Source organism: Anarhichas minor, unplaced genomic scaffold, assembly GCF_050575085.1.
Source record: "Anarhichas minor isolate MPS153535 unplaced genomic scaffold, ASM5057508v1 ptg000011l, whole genome shotgun sequence".
In the NCBI taxonomy this organism is placed as follows: Eukaryota; Metazoa; Chordata; class Actinopteri; order Perciformes; family Anarhichadidae; genus Anarhichas; species Anarhichas minor.
The window spans coordinates 5,061,804-5,082,542 of record NW_027466457.1 but is presented as its reverse complement, the minus strand read 5'-3'; the positions used below and the strand labels follow the sequence as shown (position 1 = coordinate 5,082,542).

General features: G+C 43.1%; 1 protein-coding gene across 1 annotated transcript; it reads right to left on the bottom strand.

The window, feature by feature from the left end:
* Positions 1–1,125: 1,125 nt before the first annotated feature.
* grm3 (glutamate receptor, metabotropic 3) lies at positions 1,126–19,525 on the bottom strand. Its single transcript, XM_076089881.1, has 11 exons — positions 19,208–19,525; positions 17,705–17,848; positions 13,955–14,224; positions 12,851–13,469; positions 5,653–5,895; positions 5,346–5,535; positions 4,301–4,610; positions 4,003–4,196; positions 3,538–3,670; positions 2,057–2,234; positions 1,126–1,199 (listed from the first exon to the last, which is right to left on the bottom strand). The coding sequence occupies exons 1-11, from the start codon at positions 19,523–19,525 to the stop codon at positions 1,126–1,128; spliced, it is 2,673 nt and encodes an 890-aa protein (XP_075945996.1).
* Positions 19,526–20,739: the final 1,214 nt, after the last annotated feature.

Sequence of the window (20,739 nt, the reverse complement as noted above, 5' to 3'; positions counted from 1 at the left end):
GTGCTCAGCGAAGAAGAACGTTTCCCTCCATTAGTGGTTGAGTTGTTTGAGCACAAATTCGTGATTACTGGGTAAGACACCAATTTGTGTTTGTTGACAGAACTACCGCAGCACTGTCTGTATTGACAGTTTTGAGGCAAAAGAAATGCATCTGATGTGCTATATCTTTTCTGTCCTGTTGTTAGTTGTTATTAGCAATCCGTTACAACAATCCTCTTAGTAAACAGGCAGTTTGAGAGTGGGAGTGAACAGACATGTCTGGAACTATGGCCATTAAGATAAAGGGATTCCATGATTAGAAATAGAAAAATGAAGATTTGTATCAAAGGCAAAACATATTTTCCCTGCAAAAACAGCTACAATGGGTTCTTTATATTGATCTAGGATGCAAAGAAAATCTATCAAGAAGTAAATAGATGAATTGTCGAATTGTTCTGGCACAGTGTAACTGTAAGTCGGTGAGTTCGGTGGATTTTTGTACATGTCCGTTCCAGCCATCCTTTACCGTCCAGTTTATGCTTTTGTCCACATTCATTCGAGGGTTACAAGACTGTCAACACTGTGCTGTTTGAACCATCAGTAGTATAATATACAAATGTACAGATACACAATATAAATACATACATAATTGGTTATTACAATGAGACCTACAAAAAAGCATGAGAATAAAAAGTCTGTGGGATATTGCAGGTGAGGCAAGCAGAGCCACAAATGTGCATCCAGACTGAGGGACACACAGCCTCCTACCATGATTAGCGCATGTCTATTTACACCGCATCATAACAAAGCTATCAAAAACAAAGGCTCCAAAAATTCCTCCTAAAAACTTTTTTTTGTTCTTTTGTTTCTCTACAACAATGTCGATTCCATGTATGTACATCCCTAGAAAATAATTTAGTTACACACTTTCTACATTTTTGAAACAATACACTTCTAGTCCACAAGGGAGGTTGTTTGTTTGTTTGTGCATGTATTTGTGTGTATGTGTACATATGTTTATGTGTGTGTTTTTATGAGTGTATATAGTGTGTGTGACTGAGGTGGGGAATGATGGTTTTACGGGGATAATGTTCATGGATTGGCTAACAGTCGCAGGGGCAGATTTAGAGAGTGGACTGGATGTGGTCACAGAGAGGAAGTAGTGGAGTCGACGATTTCTCTCCCGTTGCACACGGTTGGGACGTGGGCGCTGACAGAAGCTAGACAAAGTGATAGAGCGAGAAAGGAGAAGATTAATGCATAGACAAAAATCAGATCTGTGCATATAATAATTCATAACTGACTTCTTCAGTTGATGATTTTTGCTGCAAAATGGTAAAACTAACAATAAGGCAATATATGTATCACATTATGCAAATTACATTTAAATCAAACGATTGAGGTCTTGACGCTAGTGTAGAAAGAGCATTGCCCTGATAGGCAAATGAAATGAAGGGAGAGTCACACAACTGATGCAAATGACATCAGTGGGGGTGTAAATGCAGACTTAATCTAATGGTAATAAATATGGTATCACTGCTAATTTACGAGTCATTTGTAAAAAGAACTTGTGTGGAATTGCACCCAACCCTTAAATGATCTTTTTTGTGAGGCCAGCTCAGCACCAAGGAATATGTTAAAATATCTAGTCACCTCTTGCTGGCATGCTTCTTTCTTGACATCTCACTGTACTGTTCAACACCACAGCTCTGTCTGTCAGCAGGATGCCATTCTCTACAGTCGAACAAGCTTACGATGGAAACTGTCAAACACGCATCACCGTAAAGGTAACACCTTTGGAGGAACAGCTGTCCACATTGAGAGACCTTGCTTGCTTGGGGCATTATACTGTAACTTGGCTGTGCTACAGTTTAGATACAAAATACAGAAAACAAACGCCTAGATAGTTTATAATTCAAGATTGTGTGTCCCTCATAGCAAAAGTGGAACACAGGGAGGCTAAATATTGAATGCTGAAAACTCAACCCATTTGACAGAGGCATGATAATAATAGAGCAAGACAGTGCTGCTCTAAACCCCTGTCTCTTTAAAAATGAGGTAACGGCATGTAACCTACCGTGAGATGCGTATGTGGTGGCAGCCCCACTGACACTGAAGCGATTGAGGTTCAGCCTGTGGCTGGTCACATTCTTCTGGGGCTGGAACATGATGATATGGACCTTGGGAGCAAACATACAGCCCAGGACCACAAAGCCACTCAGACTGACTGAGATACACATGGTAGTGGTCTGAACCTGCAGAGAAAAGAGGAGGAGACGGTAATTAGCAGCCAGACTTTGATGGATACATCTTATGCTAATGTGGTACAAAGTAATTGCTGTTGAGAGCTAATTTGGTGATAATAATCTGTAACAAGGAACATTTGTCAAAGGGATTTTATTAAATGAGTATTACAAAGTGCTTATCAGAAAATAAAGCAATAATACATTGGACGGATACATTTAAAGCATGAAAATGCCTAAAGTAATTAATCAATCTCTCTACGTAAACAGAGCCAATGAGGCATGTAAATAGCAAGCGTTACTATTTATTGGAAGACTCTGTTACCTTGCAACAGTTCAGAGGATAACAATTACTGGATGGATCAATACAATACTTAATCAACAGAGACCACAGAGGCCAAACTTAACAGTATCTCAGTGGTAGCTTTTACTTCATTCTCTGTGACTTATTGTACAAAATCAATGCTAAATCTAATCTTAGGCCCATCTGAAATGGTGTTTGCAGTATGTCCCTTTCAGGTTGCCAAGTCATTGGTGTCTAATCTTGTGTGGCACAGATGTTTTACAGGGTTTAATAACATCAACTCGCAGTAGAATCACAGTACTGTACACACAAGCACATTAATATTCAACCCTTCAACATCTCGTCTGTGCGTGTATATTCTTATACTTATACTATATACGTGTGTGTGTGTGTGTGTGTGTGTGTGTGTGTGTGTGTGTGTGTGTGAGTGGGTGGGGTTGTGTATGTTGGTGATGTTGTGCCTCTACCTGACTAATCTTAAAGTCAGATTACAAGGCCAAGGAAATGCTTATTTCCAGAGAGAGAGAGAGAGAGAGAGAGAGAGAGAGAGAGAAAGAAAGAGAGAGAGAGAAAGCTGTTTTTTTTAAAGGGATCAAATGAGCAGCCCTGGCATCAGCATTCCTCTCTTATGCCCTTTGATACAGTGCACAGTGTGTGTGTTTGCAGAAGCGTGTGCTTAAGGTGTGTGTGTGTATGCTTAAGGTTTGTATGGATCAAATGAACAATCACCCCCCTTTGCTGTTAAATCTGGACACGTGTCAGCAGTTTGACAGAGCCTGTCTGTTTGTCATGCCAATACTGCAGAGCTGGGACATTTGCCAGCAGGATTAGAAATTGTTTAAGTTGCCTCTATATCTGTGTTGTCACTGCTTTGTGACCTGTGCGCTTGTATTGACATGTTGAGGGGACAACAAAATGCTAAAACAATTATATTGTCTTCAATATTGTCTGACAATGTCTTCCTAGAAGACAGAGACAAGTATTTGATCGTGTGTGTGTTGAAGAAGGTACCCTGTAGTCACTGGATGTAACATAGAAGATGGGAAGAAAGGCCAGCCAGATGATACAGGTGGTGTACATGGTGAATCCAATAAACTTGGCCTCATTGAAGTTCTCAGGGCACTTCCTGGTCTTGAAGGCATACCTAGAGGGAGAACATATTTCTGATTAGTTGGACAGCATCTGAAAAAAAGTGATGCCTACTCTACTGGAATGATTGTTGCTATAAACACTAAACTTCTGAAATTGAAAGAAAAACTGGTTTGAGATTTTTAATTTTTTTTAAATTCATCTAAGAGCCCAGTGAGATTGTTGAGCACATAGGAAAATATGACATGTTTTTTTCTAGGTGTGCATGAAAACATATGGCACCAAAACGCAGTGAACAAAGTTCTCAGGGTGGAGAACATAAAGGACTTTAGTTGGAACCTTTTGCGAAACTATCATGGCAAATTAAACCAGCTATGACACACTTACACAGTACACAGGATGACCAGGAGCACGTCATATCCCAGTGAAAGCAGCATACTGGAGTCGCGTACGTTGCACTTGAGGATGACAGTCTGTCGTCGCTCTGGCAACGTGAAGCGGCGTGTCCCGGGAACTTCCAGCAGCAGCCACACCGACACCATCACTAACTGGACGGAGATTAAGCTCAGACAGATGAACACCTGAAACGGAAGGAAAAGAAGGGTAAGGTCATCAAGATCCACTGTCTATCTGTCCATCCATCTGAATGATGCAGATGGATGGACATGATGCTGCAATCACTCACCTGAGAGGACGGGCTAATGAAGCGTGGCCTCACTGCACCCGCTCCGTCTTTCACGCCGTTGAAAATCCTGGCGATTCTGTTTGTTTTGGTGAGGAGGGCGGAGTAGCAGACCGCGAATGAAGTGCCCAGGCCGAGGCGCCGCAGGGCACAGATGGCAGGAGAGGGTTTGGCCAAGAAGAGAAAAGTCATGGTGTAGGACATGAAGACTCCAGAGAGGAGGATGTAACATAGCTCTCTGCCAGAAGCTTTCACCAGCGGTGTGTTGTTGTGTCGGATAAACACCCAGAACACCAGACCGGTGCACATGAACCTGTGGAGTTAAGCAGCCAAACAGACAAGCACTTTCATGAAGTCACAGTTTTGATAGGTTCATATATTCTTACATAAGTAGGGCTGAGCTATACAAACATATTATATCACAATGATCACAACATCTTCTAATACCATTTTACATGTTTAGGTATGGAAAAGCACAAGTACATTGACCGCTTGCTACGCCCTACGCCCTACACCCTACTCTCATTTTTATTTTTTTTTACTGTTGCTACGCCTTCATTTCTCGCTGAGCACATATGCAATTTAATGGCGGCACATTTACCACTCAAAGCTAACTAGTTTTAAAACAAGAATCTTGTGAAAGGGATCTTAAATATACATGTGCATCATGCGAACATACTTGGGTAACATTGGCTGGGGTTGCTGCAGTGTAAATATCTCCAAATCCAATATAAAGCACCACAGAGCTGCTAATGTTATCATTGCTTACATTGCAGTAGATGAGCACTCTGTTTTACCCATTCCTTTTAACTTTTGCTCTTTTGCTTTTGGAAAGGCAAAAAAAAAAAAAACTTCCTGCAAGCTCTTTGAAAGCAAGAGCATTGCACCTATTGACGGTTGCTAAGCTATGATTGGACAATCACTGCTTGGAGGAAAGGTCAATTCCCTTGCCCCATCCCAATATACACAAACACACACACACACACTCACACTTACACCTCTCAGGAGTCAGAATCTGACATCATGTTGACAGTCCTTTATCACTCACCCTACACAGGCGATGGTAATTGGACCAATAGCCCAGGCATCTTCCCACATAATATAGTCCTCAGGAAGGTCGTAACAGGACGTCAGCTCATCAGTGGGCCACTGGCCGGGAGCGCAGGGCGAGCAGGTGAACTCATCAGCCAGGTATTCATGAGGATCGCAGGCTGTACAGATCCAGCAGCAGTACTCACCTGGGAAACAGGAATATGAACAGCAGAATATGTCAGTCTGATATTTCTCAAAAGGCACTACTGCTTGGTATGGTATGCTGTGACAAAGAAGAACATTGTTGAAATTCAGTCTCCTACCTGCCTGCATTTTCTTCATCTCATTGCGTTCACAGGGGTCGCTGCACTGCGAGGTGGGCACCACTTCTCTTGGCCAGTGAATTAGATCGTTGCTTAGAGTCAGACTCTCTGCCCAGTCACCTACTGGCACGTAACCGTAACGATCGGCAGAGCGCTGGTAGCTGAAGATGTTGTATCGGCCCACGCCGTCCCCCTGGGAATCAAATTTCACGACTGTCTCACTGCCTGGAGGAGAGAAAGGGGCTGCAGGGGGTGAGAGGAGACAAAGAGTGGCAAAGAAAAAGATAAGGCAAATGGGAAAAAAAGGAGATTAAAACTAAACGATCACAAACAATCATCCCATTGATGTCTCATTGATGCCTCTTATAAGAACAGTGAGGACAGAGACAAGCAGCCATGGTCAGTTAAGCCTTAGGAGTCCAGAACAGACAGTGAAGGGCATTACAATAGAGTGTTTTCATTACTGAAGACCAGCCAGTTACCAAAGTATTTGCTAAGAGGCTATAAATGCCTGGTGTGCTTGGTGATGTCTGTGTGTATCAATGGCCTCCCATCCTTCCCTGAGGCCACATACGGATAAAACACTGCTCTGAATTCCAATCTGACAAAGTTTATTACCAAATGCATCATTAACAAACTGCCTATAAAGTCATATAGGCATGAAGTCAGAAGACTGAATCCCTGGGCAGTGCTAGCTACCCACACTTTGATAGAATTAGCCTCTGGGTCTCTTATGTGAGGGAGGTACACTGCTGAGAAATTGGTTTGTATACACGTTGTTATGAAAGGATTACCATCTACCCTGAGGATGTGGGAACAGAAGAGATTGGCAGGATGCTGAAACCATTACAAAAAAAACAAGGAGAAAAGCGGCCATGGACTGAGGAAAAAAAAAGAAACTTCTTAATGTGTTGCAGGCAGTGTTGGACCTGACAGTGCTGACACTTGGTCGTTCTGACACAGACAAAGTGTATGCCGCTCCTACAGTCACTGCCACTGCTGTCCTTACAGCGGAGCAATCAACTCTATGCAGCTGACACACTGTATAGGGCTGAGTGTTACACGCTGCTGCCTCCCCTGTCAAATGATGATGTGGCTGGGTTTATAAAGCATCACTCCTCAACGTCTAACAAGCCTCTTGGTCTTCAGTGCACAGCAGCATTGATGACACTGTGCTGCCTCCCTCATATCTCTGTGTCATTGGGTAACTGTAGAAATCACCAGCCAAACGTACAGCTTGGGATCAGGGGAATGAATCAAAATACAGATTGTGGATGTGTGTGGAAGTGTGCCTGTGGAGGCTCCATTAGGTTTTACTTTACAGTGTGATGGTTAAGGTATTGCTCTGAGCGCTATGGGAGGCTGTGCTGACAGAACCAAAGCTCTGACCCTGCTGTTAGCGGCATGTGCGTGCGTGCATGCAACACTGACGAGGGCTAAAGCCGCACTATTGCTGGGAAAGCTCAGTGTGCTCGAAGAAGAATAGCGCGTCAGATGGCAGCAGAGGGGTTTAGGGTTTATGAAATCCATAAATCACAGGGACAGCACAACCCTCTATCTTTCTCCTCGCTCTCTGTCTCAGGGACTTCTAAGTGTCAAGTCGTCTTTGGATTTTAGGGCTAAATGTTTCAGTGACAGCTAAATGAAAATTATTTCAATAAGATGGTGATAATATCTACAGACAAAGGAGAGATATGAATCCATTATATTGCAAGTTGACAGATAATAAAGTCTGTTAATAACACTGAGCAATAAGACAAGCCGGGCCTCCTCCTCTTAGACACCCATACACACTCACAGAAACACTTTGCCATGAGCTAATTATCATAACTGCACCTTATTGGGACCTACGATGTGTGCTGAAGGCTAATTAGCTGTATTTGGTAATTACGTGTAATACAGACTAAAGAGATAACGGTATTAGCCTACGGACCCATTTGAGGGCGCCGTATTGTCCTTGACTTCCCTCTAACAGATCACAGTGAGGAGCAATGAACTCAGAGAACTGGCGATTCCTCCCTATAACCAACACCAGAGACCTTGCTGACGTGAGAGAGTGAGCAGCTTATCAGAAAAAAAGTGTTTGAGGGTGCAAGTTAGAGCTGGCGAAGGCCACCAAGACCCTGGTGACTGCAGAGAGCTGAGACAAGCAGTCCAAGTACTTGACTGATGGACACTACTCTCTCTGCTGAGCACTGTCCTTGAATCAATTTAAACATCTGGTGAACTCAGAGATCCAGCACGTGTTGGTGCTGTTTACCATGTTCACTATCTTAGTTTAGCCTGTTAGCATGCTAACATTTACTAATGAGCACTAAACACAAGGTACAGTCAAGGCTGATGGGAATGTCAAAAGTTTTGCAGGTATTTAGTCATAAAGCAAAGTATTGGACACACTGAACATTCTGATTGTGCTAGATGAAGTAAAAAAACAGAAGGTACAGTATATCATCAAACGTCATCCTGAAGGGAACGTGATTGTCTTTACCAAATTTCATGACAATTTATATATTAGTTGGCACAAAAGGAAAATACAGGAGTTTACCCTTCATACCCGGAGGATGAAGCCTTCCAAAGTATCAAGATATTTTCCAAGAGAAGTGAAACTTTAAACCTTGTCTACAGGAAAAGTCAGAGGATTGCCAAATTAAGTAGGATTCATTCTTTTGGATCCATACATGTCTGAACTAAATTTCAGACTGTCAAAGTCAAAGTCAAAGTGGTGGACCGACAGACTGACATTGCCATCCATACAGCCATGCCACTAGCATGACTAAAAAGCATTTGCATTTCGTCAGATACACAAGTAGTGGGCAGAGAAGCTCAAAGAAAGTTTGTCCCTCAGCTACCTTTCTACAGCTGGTTTCTGTGTGATGTAACTCTGATGAACCGTGAACTGAACCAATTTCATCATTTGAAGAATTTGATGTGGTGACTGCTTCCTAATAGCAGCTTGTGGGCTTTCTTACTGTGTCTTAACTATAACACATTAGCCATGAAACAGTGATGATTAATGATTCTGTATGACCTCATCCATACCGTACTTCCCACTGGCCCAGTCAAGTCCAGCTGAGACCCGCAGCAGGCTCCGCCCTCAGCACTATATAGCTTTTTAAGTGACTGCATCCAATGGTGTACCATGCCTTCTCAGCGACATTCTCCCCAAATCATTCACTTTGTTGCACTGGATACGATGTATCATTTTAGACAAAACAACAACAACCTAAAGTGCCCTTTGTGCAACTGTGAATATACTACTGTTTATCTAAGAGGATTCATTGCATCGTCAACCAAAATCTACTCAATTTATCAACCAGCTGAGGCCACAGAATGTCAAACACATACCTGAAAAACAGAAGAATAAAGTTAGGTGAGACAAACTGCGGTTAGAACGCAGCCTAACCAGATCCCAAATTTTTGTGAGAATATTTTTTAGCATCCCCACTAACTCGAGAAACACCTTATTATTCTAGCTTAATTAGAAGCTTGGTGAAAACAAGCTTTTCATTCAGAAGCTGTGCAATTAATTATGTTCTCGGCCATGTCGGGCTAAAGGGAAGCCCAAGGGGGGATTGTGGGTATTAGAGGCAGGGAGAGAGAGAGGAGGCAAAGGGGGCTTGGGAGGAATAAGTAGGAATAAGTAATCTGAAAGAGAGAGAGAGAGAGAGAGAGAGAGAGAGAGAGAGAGAGAGAAGGCAAATCTTTTCTTTTTATGAGTGTATGACTAAACATTCAAAAGCTGGTTGTTGATTAGTGGTTGTTTAGGGAATAGAGAATTGTATTTCCAAGTGTCAATTCATCTGAATCCCGGATTTACTCCTAATTTAAGCGTGACGAAGTAAACACTGCATATAGGGCTGTGCACAAACGCACACCTGTTCCAGGTAAAATACAACAGCTCTGCATGCTAATGGTGTGACCAACCTTTCTTATCCCTCTTTTTCCTCCTCCAGAGGGTTGATGACCTTACACAGACACACATCCCTGAGCATATGAAGATATGGACACAGGGATGCACTCACATGTCACAAACGCACACGCAGACAGATCACATTAACTATATTTGTTCTCCCTGTAGATCCAGTCACTGGGGACTGAGGCGCTGCCTCGGCCACGGACCAACAGGCCTCAGGGGAACACAAGACAGATAGGGTGGAGAGGAGGAAGTCGAGAACAAGGAGGATAAATATATAGGAGGAAAGGTGCAGCAGCAGAAAGCTGCGGCTCTACTGAAATAAACGTGGTGAGATAGAGGAGACAAAGAAAGAAATGGCAGGCCAAAGGCAGGAGGTGCTGGGAGGAAGAAGGAGCCAAGAGACAAGATAAGGGCAAAGAAAGGAGGGAAGTGACAAGGGAGACGAGGGAGAAGAATACGAGAAAAAAGAGAGGAGATAGCAGGAGAGAAAAGCAAGAAACTGGTGTGACAGCAGCAGAGATATAGGTGGACGGAGGAAAGCCTTTAGACGGAGGAATCAATAGTGAAAAGGTAAGGGATGGATGGAGGGATGAGCAAAGTGAAGGAGTGGAAGAACAGACCGGCGCAGAGAGGCGGTGGAGGCAGGAGAGCAACCTTGTGAAGTCCGAGTGGGATGTGCTGTTTTTGAATGTAGAGAGAGAGTAGGACTCTTTCTGGGTGGGAGAGAGAATGGAGACAGAGAGATATATGGAGAGACAGAGTGAGAGAAAAAGAGACAGAAAGACAGAGAGAGACAGAGGCAAAGAGACGGAGGAAAGAGTGTGAAGAGAAAATGGGGGAGAGAAGGAGTGAAGGTTGTTCCCTAGCATCTAAACGTTGCGGTAAGCTTGCTGCTCAATATGGCCCTGAAGGCACACCGCCTCTGCTAACACAGACGTATCACACACACACACACACACACACACACACACACACACACACACACACACACACACACACACGGAGGGAAGGGGGAATATCACATCTATCATCACTATTTGAACAGAAGACTGCGTGCATGCGTGTATATACTGATATGTTTGCTGCAGATCGGGTTGGTGGGTGGGTGGGAGTTGAATGATGGCTTTGAGAAGTGTGTGGGTTGGGGGTGTCTGCAATTTTATACTGGAAAAAAACGAGCATTTCAAGCAGCATCTTTGTAAAAAAAAAAAAGGAAAAGGAAAAAGCTGACTGTATGTGTGTACGTACATTCGGTTTTGTGTTCGAAGTATGTAGCGAGGCACAAATGTGCCCCTGTGTCTATTACTAGATGGCGGGGAGCAGTTCCCATGATCTATCAGATCACTTCAACAATTGGCAATAGTGTCGGCTTCATTACCATAGCAACTAGCGAGATGAGACTAGATGAAGAGAGCTACATATGAAAACACAGTCCTATCCACACAACATACTGCCTCAGAGCACCACAACACATTTGTGTTATGATTGTAAAGTTAAGGACAGGGGACAGTATTATCAGAGTATTGCGAAGCATTAAAATGAAGTGAGATCCAACTTTGATGCAATGTATCGAGTGTATAATGAACATGCATGTGTGTGTGTGTGTGAGAGAGAAGGAGATGGCAGAGAGATAGAGAGCGCTGAACAGTGTTGGTTTTCCGTCTGCTACAGTTCAGACTGAGAGCACTGCGGATGGTGATGCTGCAGTATTTATTCTCCACATTCAACCTCAACTCACCTCAGCTCCTTTCCTTACATACTATGGAAAGATGTGTATGTACAGCAGTGTGAGTGCGTCATTCTGGGGCTAAACCAACAGCTAAAAGCAAACGCTGCCACAGTTCCCAGTTTAACTGTACTGCCACCTTCAACATCCTCATCGTCTTATCAGCGCAGATTCTTTGAATGCATTTTGTTCTTCTCCAAACCGATAAAGCTGTTTGCCATGCTGTCACCGTCGTCACTGACACTGGGCTGCAAAGACCTCAAGATCCTTGTACATGCTGTTACTCTCTTCACAGAGTAACGACATGCGCCTCATCATGGACATACATCAGAGGTGGAAAGAAGGGAGGGGGAGCGGGAGAGGGGAATGTACGGAAGAGAGATGATCAGACATGAAGATGTAAGGAAGTCACACTGGATTCACACCTCTCTTTCTTCTCCAACTTATTCCACACATTTTCTACTTTCTAACTTTCTATGTGTGAATCTGCATATCTATTCAATCCTTCTCTGTATGCATCCTATAAGAGAGTGGTTATCATTTGTGCCAACCGGAGGCTGCGACTGCAATCGTCTTGACTGTTTCCTCTCCCTCTTCTTTCCTCTCTATCTTACTCACACTCTTCCTCCCTCTATCCTTCTTTATGTCTCCCTCCTCTCATGCAGAAATGCTCCAAGTCCTTTGATTTGTAGCAGAAATGAAGATAGGAAATTTCAAAGAGAATCCTCTTCTTCTGCTGACGCACGCTGTCCTACGCTGCCTCAGTGCTCCCTTGTTCCTTCCCTCCTTCCTTCCTTATTTCTTTTTCTGTCTTACTCCCTTTTACCTTACCCCAAACTCTCCTTTCTTGTTCAAGTCTGCCCGCCATTCTTATCTGTAAGCTTCCCTCCCCCTCCCTTCATATGTAGTGCCATTCTTTCGTCCTCCATCCATTCCCCCAGCGTCTCGTGGCAAAGCTGGCGTGTTAGCGCTGTTTGTTAGGCTGTTGTGATGTCTGCTCCTGGTCACGGTTGGTGGAGGAATAAGCACCTCTAAACCTGTGTCAGTCCCCGAGACACAGCAGTTTATTTATAACGCTGCCTTTGTACGCCATCTGTCAGTCAAGCCAATCCTCTGTCTCTTCTCCCCCAACTCTACAGAGACTGACAGACAGACAGGCAGCCTGCTATAGGAGCTATTATAACACACACAATCTCATTAGTTCAAGACAGAAGAATATGGCTGACGGATTAGCTGCAACTCTCATTCCTCAAAGCAACTTTGTAGTGTCGTATCAATTACGCATGGGTAATAGGTGTCAATAGCATGGCTGGCTCTGACAATACATAGCAATTAAGCGGATTTGTCTCAGTACTTTTTATGTTCTGTGGAAGGACAACATCCTCGCGTTGTTCATGAGCGGACTGTTAAGTAGGCACACTCCTATTCCTGTCTGTTTCTTGCTATCTCTCCCCTTTCCTCCCCAACTTTCTCTCTGTCATCCACGTATTTTCACTCTCCATCCATCCACCTTGAACAACTTATTTAGGACTCTACACTCGCTCCAGCTCCCTTACCTGTGAAGCTGACATTAAGGATGTAATCCCTGTAGAGTCTGCGCCCATCCAGTGCCTTCATGCTGTCGCACAGCTTGGTGGTGTTGAAGCACAGGCTGCGTTGCATATAATGGAGTGCATGAGCCATGGCGTACACTGCGTTCACCACAAACATGATCTTGGACTCTGGTTCAAAGTTACTCTTGTCGATCGACAAGTCCATGTCACACGGTGGGAGAGACGTCTCTCCCAATCCAACACCTCCCCCTCCTCCTGCTCCTCCCCCACCCAAGGAGCACTGGAACCGCTGCTCCCAGAATTCCCTGTACCAGGGATTACGATGGTTTTTGACTGGGTTTAGGTTGAGAAAGTAGCGGTTGAATTCTGGCAAGGGATTGGCTGCCAGCTCAAGTGTGATGGCTCCTTCAGCGGTGACCTCATTTCCCTTGACAATGCTTTCCTGTGCACCCCAGCCATCGCTGGCCACCCAGATAAAGGAGGTGTTAAGCCTGGCAGCTGCTGCCAACAGCTCTCTGGCATCGTCGCTACGCAGGAAGAGGACTGCCACACGGGCATTCGGCTTCTGGAGGAGCTGACGGATCACAGCTTCATAGGACTTCTTAGCGTTAGAACGCCCCACCTGGATGGAAAGAGGACATTAATGTAATGACAGATGTACTGTAAATGTTCCTTCTACTTTCAAATAGGTTTGCGGCCCTTATTTGTGATCATTTATCACCATCATTCAAAGGAATAAACAAGCCAAAAATGTCGTCTGTACTTCCGTCTCACGCCATTACACACCTCCGTAGCAAATGAGATAAAAATGTGACTGTTAAAGTACCCAGGATGAGTTCTTGGAGATAAGCTTTCATTTTTTTGGTTCACAACTGATAACACCAGTGTGATATGACCTCCATTTGTGTGTAGGACAAGATAAGACATGGAGACAAACTTTTATAAACTCACAAATTTAGGGCCTCATTGATCGTTAGTGGTGCAGCTTCAGGCCATACATTAGTGTGATACTGCTGATTGAAGTTGAAGTTGTTTTTTGGTATCTTACTTTGAGCAATTGTTGCTAATATTCATGCAGAAATAAACTCATTCTATTTCATGTCTTACCTTCTCTGAAGTAGCGATACAGATGTTCCTCATGCGTGCCTCTTGTTCAAAGGCCTCTATACCGGTTTCACCGTAATCACCCTCCGATGCCACGGTGGACACGTATGTCCAGTTGAAAAACCGGAGAATCTCGGCCATGGCTTTGGCCTGGTAGAAGTCGGGGGGCACCGTGCGGGCGAAGTAGTCGTAGCGGGACTTATCACTGAGCTTGGCACTGGTCGAAGCATAGCTTATCTGAGGAATCTGAAAGAGCCTGAGAAGATTGGCAACCTGTAGGGAGAAACAGTAAAATGAGAAATTAATCAGCTGGAATAATTCCAAACCCTCTTGTAAATTAAACCATTTTAATGAATTGTAGGAACTTAACATTAATTAATTGAATCACTCATCACGTGGCAAAATTTAAACTCAAGAGTCAATGCATTCAAGCAGCTACATATAGTGTTTGCAATGCATAGGTGGCAGCAACTGAGCCAATTACTGTACAATTAACTGAATAGGTCACTTGAAAGAAGCACTACAGACAAAGTAGGGGTGGGGGAAAAATTGTTTCTTAGATGCATCGCAATTCTCTCTTGAAAGATTACGACTTAATGCAGGAAACTCAATAATGGGAAATTTCGAACTAAATTCTCGACGTTATGATTGCCTCTAACAATTCTGTGACACCGGGCTGTCGGTTCCTTACCGCTGCCCCTGAACGCAACAGACGTAAAACATGTGCGTCTAGTTTACATTCTAAGCTAGGCTAAATACTTTAGTGAGGGCGCGGAGCTTAAGCAGCCAAATATGGATACAATTTGATCGGCACCCCCTGGCTTAAAAGCTAACATACTATGGAAGCATTCTACTTCTTCTTCCGCCAAACTCAGAAAGGGCAAAACGAGTCACGAAGTAGACTGCAACTTTTTTGGTCAAGGATTTTCGCCCCTACTTAGTCATTGAGAATCAGAGCTTTCGCGCTATGTTGCACACTATAAAACAGAGAAACAACATTCATCTCAACGTTTTTACGGACACAGCGATACTGTACAAGCAAACCAAAGCTAAAGTCATGGAATCAATGAGGAAAGTGGGTAGGATGACAGTAACACACTGTGTGACTGCTGCTAAAATAGAAGACCAGCCACAGTGAGAAAAAATAAATCATGTATTGAATACATGTTGTTGCATCAAGAAGAAGATTTCCACCCCTAACACAGAGTGTCAAAAACTGGAAGACGTACACCCCTTGGATTGCTTAACAGTTGCAACCATAATTAGTTTCATAACAGATACTCAGCGTTCATATCCGATTTCAACATTTCTGAATTGGCCATGAAAACATTTGATCAATACTGGGTATCCCACACAATATACTAGTGTCTCACTTTGTAGGAAGCTCATGTCTCTAATTTGGTGCAATAGGGCAAAGGCAGACAAAAAAATTCAGTCGGTTTGTAAAAGATAGTTTCTTCTTTGTAGCTGGCAAGCTAAGATGCCTAAGGACTGTCTTCCAGCAGAGAAAATAATGTTAAAAATATATCAAGTGCAATATTATTAACTGCAATAAAGTGCTCATCCACAGACATGCTGCAACTGCAGGGGTAGTGTTGTTGTGTTGGAGGTTTTTTGTTAAATTTCCCCTTTGACCGACCGTGTGCGTCAAGCTCAACGGTCTACAACCAAGTATTATAAGTTTAATCTAAAATGACTGGCACATTGACAAAAACTACATAAAATAAGACCCACACAAAATTATTAGAATTCATTTTTATATTCCTCAAATGTGAACATATTTAGAAGGTTGCTGCTGATAGGAATTACTTCATGCATAATGTGATTATTTGAAGATATAAGACAATGCAGCAAGTGTAGGCATATATGCACATGGAGAAACACAAAATAGCACACACAGCCCGCACGCACACACGCACACTCACACACACGGAAGTTCAATAAATCACTGACTCATGCATTAGTGATGGACATCATCTAGGGTCTACTGATGTCCGTATAATATTCCCTTTTACTGTTGATTGGGGTTTGGTCATGTTCTCCTCATTACAATTTTAGTCACAGATGCCAACACAAATATAATTGCTACACACTCTCATGCACACAAAGACATGTAAACATTCAGATTCAAACATGCACACACACGCAAATAAACAGAAACTACACAGCCATTCTGTTCTCGCCTCCGTTTAATCCTTTTAGAGCGCATCACTCTGGGCTTTTCTATATTTCATTCATAGCTCATTTGATGAGCTGTTTTGACAACATGTCAGAATCTTATTAGACTAATAATGTAGAAGATTAGAAAACGCACTTGCATACATACACTGATGTGCACAAGAACAGGTCCACACATACACAGGCACCTGCGTTGACGTACACACACACACACACACACACACACACACACATGGATAAGGGCTGCTTATAGTACTTCGGGTAGGTTTTATGGTTTTAAGATGGCAGTTGACTTAAATGTCAGGGAAGGTCAGGCTGCAAAATGTAACCGCATTGCTCCATTACCTGCCACTGAGCAATGACTACAGCTAACTAAGAGGCCTGTCTGTAGGGACATGCAGAGTTTACTCTGTTAGTGAACGCTTCTCTCTTCCTGTGAAAGAGAGAGAGAGAGAAGGGAGATGTACTGAATGGGTTGAATATGAGAGACGAGTAGAAAAAAAAATGAAAGGGAAGGAGGAAAAATTGGTGCAGTGGAGGGCTGCTGTGTGTTTTCTGCTTGGAATGCAAGTCACACACAGAGACACGCACATACACACACACACATGTATGAACGGAGGGGAGGTATTACGCCTGCTATGTGAATGCCCTTAAAACATTGGAGTTTAGTTGTGCATGGTTAAACATAAAATAATTCCCTATTACTTCATTTAGACCAATAGAGAGCCTGGCCACGTAGAACGTCATGAAGGAGTAGCTGGGTTAGCTTGTCTGGCAAGAGATCAGAAGGCTGAGCACAGTTCGGCTCTCGTAAACAGTGCTACCCTCGGAAAAAGACAGGTAAAAACAACAGCAACGGCAACAAAGGGCATCAAGAATGAGCTGCAAGAAAACAAGGGGTAATTATGTGTGATGAAGGACAAGAGACAGAGCAGATGTGTTAACAATGGCTGCCCCAGGAATGAGGAGGAGGAGAAGAAGGGGGCTGAGGTCAGCATACACTGAGCTCTCCCCAAATAGCCGCGAGGGATGCCTCTGAATGCATAGAAAGAAGGAGAAAAAAAAGAGTAGTAGATAGTGAAGAGAAAGAAGAGAGAAAAGATTTAAGGGACAGAAAAAAAGAGAGTTACATAAAATATGGGGAGAGAGAAAAAGAGGGGATGAGAAAAAGACAGAGAAAGTTGCAGAGATTAGGGATTTAAGGACTGATAGGAGGATGCTTTTGTGCAGTCACAGAGGAGTAAGGGAGAGGGAGGTTTTATGATAAACTATGCAAATTACCCAGCTCTATGACAAGAGCTACAAGAGCCGAGGAGACACACAAGAACACACCAATGGAAAACCTGATTCTAAGAAATAAGTATACACACACACACACACACACACACACACACACACACACACACACACACACACAGACAGGCACGGACTTGCACTGCCATATCATTGTAAGTCAGCTTCTGCACGCTTGGTCATGAGTAAAAGATGAGAGAAGAAGCCGCCAAGTTAAAGTTAGAGGATGGTGGTAAAGTGTGTTTGTATAAATACTTCTGTACCTGCATGCTGCGTGTTTACCTGTATGGAGACGCTGCTGAAGGATCCACCTATGACTCCAGCGATTGCGAGCGGGCTGTCGTCCTGCAGAGCGTAAGATCCGTCTGGACAGATGAACTCTGTGTCGTCCACCTTAGTGAGGGAGGCTCTGACAAACTCCAGAGCCTAGGAAACACACCCACATGGATGTTTCATATCAAATGCTGTGCAACATATGGTCTATATTATCTATTTATTCTTAATCGGCCTTCAACACACTTTGAACTATGTTCTTTATGAGAAATATGCAACATAAATAAAGACTGATTGATACTTTTCTTTAGTGTAATATTTCTATCTCTTTGAAGGGACTATAAAAGCCCTTTGTCTTACTCTAGCAGCTCTTAGATGCTTTCAGAAGAGGGTCCAAATTGCAAATGAACTCCCCTGACATCAAGCCACATTATAACATATTGCTAGGATGTGGAGAACCAGGCAACGAACCTGCAACCCACTTAGGAAAACCAACTGTCAAGAATCCAAGGTTTATACGATCAGTCAAAGAGCTCATTGTATGAGATAACTGGATGCATCATCCCTAAATAGCTCAGCAATAAGACACAATATATTTTTTGAAGATAATCCCTGAGGGAAAGTGCTTTAAAAAAAAGAAGATCTGCCTCATTTCCCTCTTCGCAAATAGCTTCAATCTCTACTTCTCATCAAGGATTTTCCGGAATCATTTGAGGCAAGATCTTTACCCGTCATGGATGAAATAGAATTTCTTGGTACATTTACTTTACCTGAATAGCACCTTTTAATGAGACCTTATAGCTTTTACTCCATTTAAAATGGAAGCATTGCACTTTTTACTTCTGACACCACAACTTACTTTGCGGAGCAACTTTTTAAATATAAAATGTAGCAAAAGTTCAAGTCGCCCAGCAGCGCAAAAGAACAGACAGCTAATTAAAGACTGTAACTGTATCTGAACTGCACTGTATCTAAAAAGTTGTATCAGCATTCACAGTTAAATGCAGATACAACTCAAAGCTCAATAACACAGAAATAGGACTTTCTCTGAGAATAAAAACTCCAACTGAGCTATTATTTCAGTAATATGCTGCTCTTTGTTTTTGTTAGAGGATTTCATTACTTTCACCACTGTCATATACATACAAATGCAGCAGATAATACTTACATAAATGCAAGAAGAGCTGGAAAGACTGTTCAAAAGAACACAAAACTATCTATCTATGTAGTTTCTTGTGATTTAGTGAATTACCAATAATATATCTTGAGCAAGTATGTTTGCAAAAGCCATGCTTGAGTTTAAACATTAACGACATCTCGTGCAAATCAAAGCGTAAGCCATATTATTTAACATATTTAAGATTATATACTACACACGTCAACAGTGTTTTAAGTTGATGTCAAGCAGCATAAACTAAAGATGGGAACAGTAGTTTGATTTTAAATACTGTCTGGAACCATCTCCCTTTAGGAAACATACAGAGTATGTGTACAATGACGGCGCTCACCCACCTGCTCCAGTGCATAGGTATCTCTGGAGCAGGTGTCCAGGATGTGGACCCCGAGAGAGACCCCAGGCAACAAAATGTCGTCCTCATTGATTCTGTCAATGGCAAACAGCATGGCCTCCAGCCTCTGGATCCCTCGGTCCTCGTTCACACGCCCACACTCCTCCATCCCAGCACCTTTCTCATGCACAGGGAACAGACCGCCGAGCACCAGATTTCCCTCGATGCGGATCTCCCGGCGGGACTGGGGCGGGTCTCCAACCGAGAGCAACACGCCCCGACACATCATGACCAAGATTAGAGCGGGAACGCAGGCCACCATGTTGGGCTCAAGGAGCGATAGGATTGTCAAAATATGAGGAGACGCTTGACAGAGAGCGAGGCAGAGGGAGGTAGGGGGCTGAGGGTGAAGGTTAGGGCTGAGGGGTTTAGGGTGCTGCACGGTGGGGTCGAGTCAAGCAGTGGGCGTGGATGCGTGGGTCGGTCTGTGGCCCATGAAACGGTCAGGGAGAACTGAACTGGACCACACATGGAGGGGCACACCATCTGTACATCATTCCTGTGTGGAGAGGAGTTATAACTCAAGTCAATCTACGTGCAGCTGCAAGATGAAATACTTTTGTAAGTGTTTCTATAAAGTATAAAAACAACAAAGAAGACCTTTAGTGAAGTTTGGGGACACTGTTAACAAGGTCTCAAAGTTGTTTCCGCCTCACAGCCAAAGCCAGGCCATGACTAAAAGGGATATAGGATTGTTTGGAGATTGTACCCCACTGCTATCCAACCCCTCCTCCCTCCCTTACATCACCCAGTAAACTTTCTTCTTATAAGTGTGTGTGTGTGTGTGTGTTTGCCCCTGGTTGTATCAGGATAAGCCAGCTTAGATGGCTGGTTGATACATGAGCCCAGCCTTCTCATGCCACAGATCAGAAAAGCTTCTCTAATCTGATCTCTGTTCCAACAATTCTCTGCTCGTCCATGAGTTTATACCCCCAAGTATGTGTGTGTGTGTGTGTGTGTGTGTGTGTGTGTGTATTATCAGATTTATTGCTCCCCCTCTTCTCTGCATAATTACATTGTGAGGACTGAATGCATATTTACCATAAAAGAAGCTAAATGACAACAATGAGGCCAACAACAGCTGATGTTACTTATCATAGATTACAACTCAATTAAAGCTATCACTTTGTGTTATGACGTGTGTGTGTGTTCACATTCTCCATGTACATGTTCCTCAGGGAACTATTAAAAAAAACAATATAAATCAAAAATATTTACACATTTTTAAAGGAGCTTCCCACATATTTTACTTGTCAAAGTCAAGTTACGATTCATGGACTACAGTTGGATAATGTCCCTATATGATACAGACATTTATTGTCCCCAAGTCACATTTTTAATTCCAATACTTTGGTTTATGGACCTAAACTATGATATTCACATCAGATACACGTAGCTACAGTATACTATGTCTGCGTTTTGTGCAAATTTGCAAATGTCAGAATGCAAACACGCCAAACTAAGATAGTAAATAGC